Source organism: Cucurbita moschata, unplaced genomic scaffold (assembly GCF_002738365.1).
Source record: "Cucurbita moschata cultivar Rifu unplaced genomic scaffold, Cmos_1.0 Cmo_Scf00001, whole genome shotgun sequence".
NCBI classification, from domain to species: domain Eukaryota; kingdom Viridiplantae; phylum Streptophyta; class Magnoliopsida; order Cucurbitales; family Cucurbitaceae; genus Cucurbita; species Cucurbita moschata.
In genome coordinates, this window is record NW_019268517.1 from 4,735,245 (window position 1) to 4,747,137 (window position 11,893).

An 11,893-nucleotide genomic window follows, 5' to 3' on the forward strand; every position below is an offset into this window, starting at 1 on the left:
TGCAATATATTCGGCTAGGTAAGGTAACCGAATTTTGCTTTTTACTAAACGAAGAAATTAAGGAGCTACCAAGAAATGGACAAGTTCCACTAGTACTTTTAAGTAAGCTTTCGACAAGTTCCACTAGTACTTTTAAGTAAGCTTTCGGCAAAATCAGGAGCTACCAAGAAATGGACAAGTTCCACTAGTACTTTTAAGTAAGCTTCCGGCAAAATCCGCATCTGAATATCCTACCAATTTCAATTCAACATTTGTAAGATACCACAATCCTAAATCAATAGTTACAAGCAAATATTTAAATATTTTTTTAATCGCTGTAAATGAGATTCCTTAGGGAAAGATTGAAACCTAGCATAGACATACACTAAACATAATATCGGATCTACTAGCGGTCAAATAAAATAAAGATTAATCATACTTCGATAAGATTTAATATCCACACATTTACCTTTTTCATTCTTGTCAAGCTTAATAGAGCTCATGAGAGTTTTTGCAACATTACCTTTATTGAACTTAAAATTTTGAGAAGTCTTTATGTATTTCTCTTAATTGATAAAAACAGAGGTTTGATTTGAAGTCTAAGAAAGAAATAAGTTCTCCCATCATGCTCATCTCAAACTCTCTATGCATACATTTTAGAAAATTCTCCCCATCAGTAAAACCAAATATGATATCATCCATATATATTTGCACTAATAGTATATCATTTTTCTTTAATCTTAATAAAAAGTGTAGTGTCGAGTTTACCCCTTTTAAAATTATTCCCGATAAGAAAATTACGTAGTCTATCATACCAAGCTCTTGGAACTTGTTTTAAACCATAAAGAGATTTTTTTTTTCAACTTGACATTACGAAGAAAATCAACCTTTTCAAATCCGGGAGGTTGTTCTACCCAAACTTTCCCTATAATATAACCATTCAAGAATGCACTTTTTAAGTCCATTTGATATAATACAACATTTTTGGAAGGAGCAAAAGCAAGTAACATTTTCATAGCTTCTAATTTAGCAATGGGTGGAAAAGTTTCTCATCATCTATGCCTTCTTCTTGACAATAACCTTGAGATACAAACCTAGCTTTATTTATAATGATATTCTCATTTTCATCCATTTTATTTCTAAAAGCCTATTTGGTTTCAATAATAGAAATAGTAGAGGGAACTAATTCTGAAGGGTGGTTACTTTCAAATTGAATTAGTTCTCCTAAAATCCATAACTCGTCATTTTCGGCATTTTTAACACTTTTTGGTTCAATTTAAAAAACAAAAGCAAGATTATTAAATAAATGAATAAAAGAACGAGTTTTTACACCTGGTTTGACATCACCAATAATCAAGTCTTTGATATGAGATAAGACATACCTCTGCATTGATCAAGAACCTTCTTCCTTCCTTTCATTTAAGATCACCTTTTCTTTACTTAAACAATTTCTTTGCCTTTGTCACACTAACGAGTAAATCTCCAAAATTTCTTTTTAAATCATCACTCCAAATAGATTCATTAGAAATATTATTGCAAGATTCATCAACCACCACACGCATAGATTACTCAATGACTAAAGTTCTTTTACTGAAAACTCTATAAGTTTTACTAGCCGATGAATAAGAATCAAATTTTCCAAGCTTTTTTTTTTGTTAAAAAAAAAAACATTTACAACCAAAAACTCTCAAATACAAAATATTTGAAATTTTGTTTTGCCAAAGTTGATAGGGAGTTTTATCTAAGGTAGGTCTAATTAAAACTCTATTTAAAATATAAAGCGTTATTAACGACTTCAGCCAAAAAAATATTTAGGTAAATTATACTCATTTAACATTGATCTAGCAAATTCTTGTAAAGCATGATTGTTTTCTTTCAACCACACGGTTTTGTTGAGGAGTTCGTAGAGAAGAGAAGTCATAACAAAAACTATTATTCTCACAAAATTTTTCAAAGGCAATACTATCAAATTGTCCTCCACGATCACACTTAATCTTGGTAATTAAATTTTTTTTCTCATTTTGAACTCTGTTGCAAAGCTAGCCAATCTTTTCAAAACATCATTCTTATGTTTTATATCAAAATCCAAGTAAATCTCGAAAAATCATCAACTATCACAAAAGCATAGTAATTCCATCTCGAAAAATCATCAACTATCACAAAAGCATAGTAATTCCCTCCATAGCTAGATATTTTAGAAGGGTCAAATAAGTCCATGTGTAATAATTGAAAAGGTTAGTAGAAATCACACTTTTAGATTTGAGAGAAGACTGGGTTGGGTTAACATTTGACAAGCATCTCAAATTTTATCTTTTTCAATTTTAAATTTAGGAAGACCAATGACTAATGAATTTTTTGAGATATTTGAAATTGAAGTGCATACTATGTCCTAGTCTTCTATCCCATAGCCAAGAGTTATTAAGCAAAACCGAAAGACACTTGTCATGTGAACTATTAGATTAGGTCAAAAGAGAAAGGGAAGGTGGAGATTAAAAATAAATAAAAAGAAAGTTTTCCAAATTTATTTTTATATATTTTTTTAAATATAATAATATAAAAATAATAAAAATGAATGAGAGTAAGTGTCAAATGACCCCTCCCAAATTTATTATAAATATAATAATAATATAATAATAAAATGTTGGTTAAATTAAAATTTCAAAATTTATTATAATATAATAACAATAAAAATTTGGTGGGTAACCACAAACATTTCCAAATACAATAATATAATAATATAATACAGTCATAATAAAAATCGATGTAAGTACGGTTAAATTCAAATTTATATTATATATAAGTAATTTTATTTAGAAATATAATAATAAAAAAACTCCACATGTGGTTACTCTTCCAAAATTATAAGTGTACTTCGATTAGTCCATCATTTTGATTTAGCTGCTACATCATCACGTCGGGTATGTTGTATCGACTGTAATTTCTTCGTTTTAGCTTTGATTTGAGTGATTAAAAAATCCTTGAAATCATTATTCCCAACCTTACACGATGGAAAGTTCAAAATGCTGAAAATTATAAGGACCAAAAAGCCAACAATGATATGACCACGGAGTGTTTACGATATGATACAATTATGATACGACATGTGAATGACGAATATCTATATATATATATATTATGATATGATATGAAAATGATATGAAATATGTTATGGTACGAGATATGTGATAAATTGACATATTTATGATATGATATATTGTGATGTGATATATTATGTTTAGATTCTTTTGCGTGACCGTTGAAGTAATTGTTGTATGAGTCGCATGTTATGAAATGTTATGTTAAAAGCATGGAACGTTGTGTTATGTCTCATAAATTGTATGGATATGTTATGAACAATATGATATCACAACAAATGACATGAATATAACCCCGTTAGAATTAAGTATGATATGAGAACTGAAAAATGAAAAATGATATGATATGAATAAAAAACGATAGCGGTGTTATATTTAATAATGTTGAAAATAGAAAACTATTAGAACCTCATGCATTATGTGTGCTCATACATTAGGGGATACCCCTATTCCATCACGATGATACGCATGCATACACTAATAGATAGGAGAACTATCATTATGTTTTATATAACACTGCCGTGATGGTTGCTAATTCTAACGAGTGTCCGACACATAGAGCTACCAGAGCATGCTTGCCCAAGAAGGAAAGGGGTCCAGCGGTGTGCGAACTCACTAGTGAGTCTATACTCGCACGTGTGAGCTGTGTGTAAAGTATATGGTACACATCCAAACTGCCCGTTAGGATAGTGCTGTAGGAAAATAAACTGATATGATAGGTTCCATCGTTGCATTAGCATGTTTTTGTATTTAACCCCCAATAATGGGGTCACTTAGTGAGTATTTCTTTAAATACTCAAGTCACGTGATACTTCTATTTCAGGTTAAGGCAAGACATTTCTGTATGGCTGACATTAATATCATAACTCGAGACCATGACATATGCATAGGGTAGTCACATAAAATATTTCTAAGTTAAATGTTTATTTATTTTATTTAATCTTTTGTTGTGTTATTTTAAAGGTGTTATTAAAACGCGTAAGTTTATGAGTATATTTTAAGGGGAAAGTGATATTTTATGAAAATTAAATAGAGTATATCCGGTGTTACGATCAATGTTACAGTGGGGAGTAAAAATTTTGTTTCTTTACGGATAAAATCAATCTTAGTGATTTTGGATTAACATTTTTGATAGTGTGCCTATTTTGGTAAATTTTTATGCTCGATTTTGGGTACTTAGTACCGAACTGCAAAGCCCTACTTTATTTCCCAACTTCCTTCGCTTCCTACTGCCTCTCTTGCTTCTGCAATTACGCTCCTCCTCGTATGCTTCTAATTCTCCAATTCAATCTTCAAACCTAATCATCCTCAATTTTTGCGTCTTCTGTTTATTCATGAACAACTTTTTTGTTTCTTCTTTGCCATTATTGAAACTTCTTATAATTTTCATTTACTGTTGATTGCACACTTGATTCTGTTCACTTCTATCGTTAGATCCGAAGCAAGAACGTGGAGCATTTCTCTGTTTAGCAATCAATGGCACTGGTATGTCATCGATACTTGTATCAGCATTTAACGAAAAAAAAAACTTTCTACATTTGAACCCTGTTCGGCCGATGAGATATGTTAAGAGTTTTGAGAAATTGGCTGTGTGTGTATTAATTCTCTTTTAAGGATAAATGTCAATGAATTGCAGTCAAAAGAAGAATTAAAGTTTTCAAGTATGTGTGATTCGGGTTTGATTGCAGGTCTTGCACGCAGGAAAGACGAATAAAAATGGTTTCAAGGCTCTCATTGTTGCACAGTACAATGGAGTCGAAGTGAAATTGGTCCCGGACTTTGAGATGGGCGTTTCAAACAAAACTCCGGAGTTTGTCAAGATGAACCCTCTTGGGAAGGTTGGTTTCTATGTTGTTGGCTGACATATGAATTGTGATAAATAACCTGCTTATTTGTTATAGAAAAATTTAACATTATATGAAAAAATTTCTCTCGCGTTTTTAGGTGCCTGTTTTGGAAACGCCCGATGGCCCCATATTTGAGAGTAATGCGATAGCTCGCTATGGTAAATGATGTGGACCATTTGCTAAACCTTAGGTTGGTTAAGTGATTGTATTTAAACTTGTTTGTGTATTTGATGGTGCAGTTGCACGCTTGAAGGCTGATACTACTCTGTGTGGTTCATCTGTTATTGAGTATGTAAGTTGGATTATGCATTCCTTTAGTGGTTAGAATATAATTGAAAAATGTTAAAACGTAAGAGGGTAAACTGAAGCTATTTAAACAATAAGAACCAAATTGAAAAAACACCCGAGTATTATGGACCAAAGTATATTCTTTGCCTTGTAAACGTTCTTCATTTCACGACCCCTTAACTATCATGTCGTCTTTTTTAACCATATTTCAGGGGCATATTGAACAATGGATTGATTTTGCATCATTGGAGATAGATTCAAATATGGTGACTTGGTATAGGCCTAGAATGGGGAGAGCTCCTTATCTTCCTCCTGTAAGTAATTTTTGTGGCCAATTGGAAGTCTCCTAATTTATCGGATTCCTTTTCAGCTTGTTTCGGTGACTATAATTCTTCCTTTTGGATTATTTGGTGGTCAAGTTCTAGCTTCTATGGTTGCAAAAAACTGCATATTCATAGTTTTTACAGTAATTTGGTTTTCTCTTGATTATTGCTCATCTTATTTGACTTAACTACTTTCCCCCTAAACTAAGGTCGAGGAAGCTGCAATTGCTGCATTGAAGAGGGCTTTGGGAGCTTTGAATACATACCTTGCTTCAAACACTTACCTAGTTGGTCATTCTATAACATTGGCTGATATCATCATGACTTGTAACCTGTTTATGGGTTTTACTAAGCTCATGACTAAGAGCTTTACCTCAGACTTCCCACACGTTGAGAGATACTTCTGGACCTTGGTCAATCAACCAAACATCAAAAGAATTCTGGGTGAGATCAAGCAGGCAGAGTCAATTCTACCTATTCAATCTACTAAGCAAACCCCCAAAGATGAGGTAAAGAAAGAACCCAAAAAGGAAGCTGCTAAAGAGAAGCCCAAGACTGTCGTTGGCGAGGGAGATGATGAAACACCAAAGCCAAAACCCAAGAATCCTCTTGATTTGCTTCCTCCCAGTAAGATGATTCTGGATGAGTGGAAGCGGTTATACTCAAATACCAAAACCAACTTCCGGGAGATCGCAATTAAAGGTACGAAACCTTTTCGGGTGCTCTTATTTCCATCCAATCCATGAATTACTTTTGAAAATGATTGCATCTTTGTTCGATTTGAGCAGGCAGACAGAGGGGAACCTTGTTATTTGTTGAGTAATGGTTCAAATGGCATTGAAGTGTGCTTCTTTTACGGAAAATGTCCTTTTTTCTTTTCTTTGGGACTAAGTAATCCTTTTATTTATGATCTTTAGAGTGCATTCTTACCTAAGTTACTAGCACATGTTTTTATTTCTTCAAACAAACTTGATAATGTACCCAACAAAAATGCTCAACAAAAAATGCATTACCACTCTACTGATGTTCTCGATGAAGGTATTATTTTCCGTGGTTTGCATTTAGTTTAACTACCACATATGTATAAACATTGTTTTAAATTTGTTGCAGGATTTTGGGAGATGTATGATCCAGAGGGGTATTCTCTTTGGTTCTGTGATTATAAGTACAACGACGAAAATACTGTTTCGTTCGTAACGTTGAACAAGGTTGGCGGATTTCTCCAGCGAATGGATCTTGCTCGGAAGTATGCTTTTGGAAAGATGTTAGTGATTGGATCGGAGGCTCCATTTAAAGTGAAGGGGCTGTGGCTTTTCCGTGGACAAGAGATACCACAATTTGTGGTGGATGAGTGCTACGACATGGAGCTTTATGAATGGAGAAAGGTTGAGATATCAGATGAGGCGCAGAAGGAACGAGTCAACCAGATGATTGAAGATAAGGAGCCTTTTGAAGGAGAGGCTTTGTTGGATGCCAAATGCTTCAAGTGAGGTAAAATGCTGTGCTTTGCAATTCTCATCTCCTTTTTGGGTCATAAGAAAATAAAAGCTCAAGTTGCAACCTGAACAGAATTTAACCGATTAGGTTTCTAATTAATTGCTATATCCTTTTTCCCCGTCTCATCGCCACTTGCTGCAAACCCTCCCTCCTCCCTCTTTGCTAATTCAATTCGCTCATCATTCTTGTATGATTTCATATGATACCAAATTTTTTAACAAGCTTTTTTCAAATGACATCAGAAATTACACATTTTTCAAAATTTTCAAATAAATACCAATAATGTTCATTTGATAACTGCCTCAAATGATGTCGGTAACTTGTCTCCATAATTTTTGCAACTTTATAACTCTTTGTGGTCATAATTATAGCACTTCCAATATTTTGATTGATCTTTAGCGAACGAGCCCTTAGTTCAACTAATTCCATAGATCACGTTTCTCATACCAAACATCATCAAGCACAAGAAAATAGTTTTTGTCACTCAACAATTTTTTGGGCTCCCGAAGGTCACATGAGTGTAGTAATCCTAATAAATCAATATTTTTCCATAATCAAAGATATGACTTTATAGGAGTCATTGTCCTCTAATGTATTACGAAAAAGATGATGTAGCTTCTCCTCTTTGTTCTGATACCACATATTAGAAGTCCTTCTTAGGGCATCAAGAGCAGGGTTCGAACCCGCGCGGACATAGCCTAAGTTTGTCTTCTTGACCGGACAAACATATGGACATTTATGATAATTAATATTATTTTTTTTAATAATTAATAGGCATGCTACGAGTAGTATTACTTGGAAACAAACTGGTAAGTCCTCATTCATGTTGACTTAAGGTGAGTATTAAAATAGTGGTGAAAACGATAAAAAAAAATGATAAAATAGTGGTGAAAACGATAAAAAAAATGATAGAAATCGAACTTAAGGTGAGTATTAAAATAGTGGTGAAAACGATAAAAAAAAATGATAGAAGTCGAAAGCGGGCATAGCCCAACAGATTTCAAGTCTATCTCCTTAACTACTCGGACATATCGACATTTACGATAATTAATATATTTTTTTTAATAATTAAATAGACATGCTACTCAATATGAGTCTAAAACGATTTGATTCCTAGTGGTCCCTACAAGTAGTATTACTTGGAAAGTAAGTCCTCATTCAAAATGATATATCTAACAATAGGGTTTGAACGTGTGCGAGCATAGCCCTACAAATTTCAAACCTACCTCCTTGACCAAGGCATCCTACTCAATATGAGTCCAAAACTACTCGATTTGATTCCTAGTCATGCATATTCTAACAACCTAAGCCAAGATATGCTCGCATCCAAACTCGTCCTAGTGATCCCTACATGTATTAGGTACCTAAAGTCCAAGCTAGGTACCTAAAGTCCATGTGGAGCTTGCTTTTCCACTGGTTCGAGCCTCTAAATTTTCGAAAAACACACTTGTAAGTCCTTATTCTTAGGATGTCAACAGTAGGGTTCGAACCTGCGTGGGCATAGCCCAACAAATTTCAAGTCTGTCTCCTTGGTGTTGTCATGTGTCGACTTGCGACAAAAACAACCCCTTCGGCTCGGCTCAGCTTTCGATGACTCCTCAATGTATCCGACTTGGGATTCCCAATTTTAGCCCATTTTCCACCGTTCTTACCCTTTCGAACCTATTTTCGGCCTCGATTAAGGTAATTGAGGGTGTTTTAGTGTCATATTTCACATTGATTAATTGGACTAATATTAATTGTGAAATACTAACAAAAGGTAAATGTGATAGGAAACTAATCCCGAAAACATTTGGAGTAGCTCTTGAGTAACGGGAGCTAACATTATAATTAGAGAGTATGCCACCTAAGGCCAACCAAGTAAGTGGCCTTACTGTAGGATAGGCTAGAAATTGTATGAGCTATAATATATGATTGTTTGCGATGATGTACGATGATGCATGCGATATTTAGGATTTATGAGTTGTATTGTATTATGTCGTGCGCTAGTTATATAATGATGTATGAGCTATGGTGTATGAGTTATGATGCATGATGATGTACGTAGATTTTATGATGATGTATGACGTACTTGACATGCTTGATACAATTAATGGCAGTATGATGATTATGATGTTTTTGCTACTTACCTTAATATGATGTCGTTTTTCATATTAAGCATGTTGTATGATGATGAGTGCCATGTTTGCATCATGTCGATCGATCGATCTAGAACACAACCCTAAGAGCATGAATAACAATATTAATATAAATATCTAATAAGTGTGTATTACTAAACGTAATATAGAGATGAGACTAAGAAGAGATGTTAAGAAGAGAGCTATAGGGATCTCATGCAGGTTGTGTGTATAAGCATAAGGATACTTCCACTTGAGATGATGAGTGCGGCTGCGCACAGTATGATGATGAGGGTGATCATGGTGAGCATGACACTAGGAGTTTATTGACCTTTGGACATCGCTATAGACAACTAGCTTGACCAGAGAGGATCTAGGGAGTGTGTGAACGGCCTAGAGATTCGCACTCACATGTGTGGGTCGTGTGTAGCGAAGTAATACACATCCATAGTAGTCCGGACTGGAGGCCTAGATAGAGATAGGTCCCTAGAGCATGATTGCATGTGTTTGCATTTAGCATGACCTCTTACTGAGTATTCTTCGAAATACTCAGTCGTGTGTCACATCACTTTTCAAGTAAAGGCAAAGTGCCCATGTACGGATGACGACGGCATCGGGAGTAGAGACCATGACACTTGCACAGGATAGAATGGGTCTTGCTTTTCATTGTTTTAAATTATTTTGTATCTATTTTATTTTGAAGTTCAATATTTTGTATGAAACATATAATACCATGGCAGTATTTTCTAGAGATGAAACTGTTTAAATATTTTCGATATTTATACTAGAAATGATATTTCTTTAAGAGTTATATTCCGCATATTAGCAGAGCATGAAACGTGAGTAGAAATTTAGGGTCGTTACATTTTTGAACACGTACGTTAGGCTAGAATAAGATGTTTTTAATTTAAAAGTTTATTTATTTTATTTAGTCTTTCATTGTGTCGGTCTTAAAGAGGTTTTCAAACAAAGACCAACAAAATTGATCTTGTGCAAGCAAAGACCAAAAAATTTCAAGTCTGATATGAACCAAGAGACATCAATCATACAATATGCTTCAATGAAGATGTGGAGAAAAGGTTATCAAAATAATCAAAAGATGTTTCAATTCATGCTACATTGAAAAAGAATAAAGTTTGATTGTTGTAAATTTTGGGTGGGTTATAATTTAGAGTAATTTAGAGTTATTGTATTTTAAGACTTTTTATTTAATTTCGGTTACATTTACATAATGGCTAATTATGGCCATAAAGTGTGAATGTTACAACTTTTGGAATGCCTTTAATAGTTTCATTTTGAGGCTATATAAAGCCATGTTTGTTGTATTTGTGAGTAAGACTTAGAAGATATATCAAAAGAAGCATTTGTGCTTTTCTTTAGCCAATGGCTAAGTTTCTTTGCAATTCTATGTAGTTTAGATTGCATGTAGAATCATTGAAGCTCGACATGATCAATCTTGCTTGTGGAGTGATTCGAATCTCAAACAAGTGTTTGAGATATTTGATCAACAAGAATCATTGAAGCTAGACATGATCGATCTTGCTTCTGGAGTGATTCGAATCTCAAACAAAGTGTTCTTGGCTTGAGATATTCGATCGACAAGGTAATCCGAATCTTATTCCCCTTGTATTGATTCCTTATCATATCATTTGGTATCAGAGCTTCAGACTCAAGATCGGATATATGTTTCCTTTGCGTTTCTTCTCAATTTAATTTTTATTTATTTTCATCTTTTTAGTTTTTAATCGACCCAAAGTTCAAAATTCAATCTTTGCTCTATTTAAAATTTTGAGAGGTGAGAATGAGAGCTTCATTTGTGTAAATGAGTGCAAACAGAGTGGCCTAAAATTCCTTGAGTGTATACACGTGAGAGAGTGTTGTGAGGTTCTTTGTATTTCCATAAAAGTTTCACAAATAGATTCGAGGACGAATCCTCTTGAAGAAGTGGAGAATGATATGAACCAAGAGACATCAATCATACAATATGCTTCAATGAAGATGTGGAGAAAAGGTTATCAAAATAATCAAAAGATGTTTCAATTCATGCTACATTGAAGAAGAATAAAGTTTGATTGTTGTAAATTTTGGGTGGGTTATAATTTAGAGTAATTTAGAGTTATTGTATTTTAAGACTTTTTATTTAATTTCGGTTACATTTACATAATGGCTAATTATGGCCATAAAGTGTGAATGTTACAACTTTTGGAATGCCTTTAATAGTTTCATTTTGAGGCTATATAAAGCCATGTTTGTTGTATTTGTGAGGGAGACTTAGGAGATATATCAAAAGAAGCATTTGTGCTTTTCTTTAGCCAATGGCTAAGTTTCTTTGCAATTCTATGTAGTTTAGATTGCATGTAGAATCATTCAAGCTCGACATGATCAATCTTGCTTGTGGAGTGATTTGAATCTCAAACAAGTGTTTGAGATATTTGATCAACAAGAATCATTGAAGCTAGACATGATCGATCTTGCTTCTGGAGTGATTCGAATCTCAAACAAAGTGTTCTTGGCTTGAGATATTCGATCGACAAGGTAATCCGAATCTTATTCCCCTTGTATTGATTCCTTATCATATCAAAGTCTATCTCCTTAAAAAATGTCATTTGGATAAAATATATATATATACACGATCTATTTCTCGTTAGATAAGTTTTATCTATCCAGCGATAATTTGACATATACTAAGATGAGTTGTTCAAGTTTTTCACCCTAACCTTAGGATCCTCATTAGCGTTCTATCAAAT

The 11,893-nt window shown here is 33.7% G+C and overlaps 1 protein-coding gene across 1 annotated transcript; it reads left to right on the top strand.

Annotated features, from left to right (window-relative positions):
• The first annotated feature begins 4,259 nt into the window (after positions 1 to 4,259).
• On the top strand, positions 4,260 to 7,146 carry LOC111453009 (elongation factor 1-gamma-like). The gene is made up of 7 exons (XM_023093920.1): positions 4,260 to 4,559; positions 4,763 to 4,912; positions 5,019 to 5,079; positions 5,161 to 5,213; positions 5,422 to 5,523; positions 5,742 to 6,234; positions 6,643 to 7,146. Exons 1-7 carry the CDS (start codon positions 4,551 to 4,553, stop codon positions 7,020 to 7,022), a joined length of 1,248 nt encoding a protein of 415 aa, XP_022949688.1. The 5' UTR covers positions 4,260 to 4,550; the 3' UTR covers positions 7,023 to 7,146.
• Positions 7,147 to 11,893: the final 4,747 nt, after the last annotated feature.

Coding starts and splice junctions, on each gene's coding strand:
- LOC111453009 (XM_023093920.1), top strand. Junction 5,080..5,160: donor TAATGCGATAGCTCGCTATG/GTAAATGATGTG, acceptor TTGATGGTGCAG/TTGCACGCTTGAAGGCTGAT. Junction 6,235..6,642: donor CCGGGAGATCGCAATTAAAG/GTACGAAACCTT, acceptor AATTTGTTGCAG/GATTTTGGGAGATGTATGAT.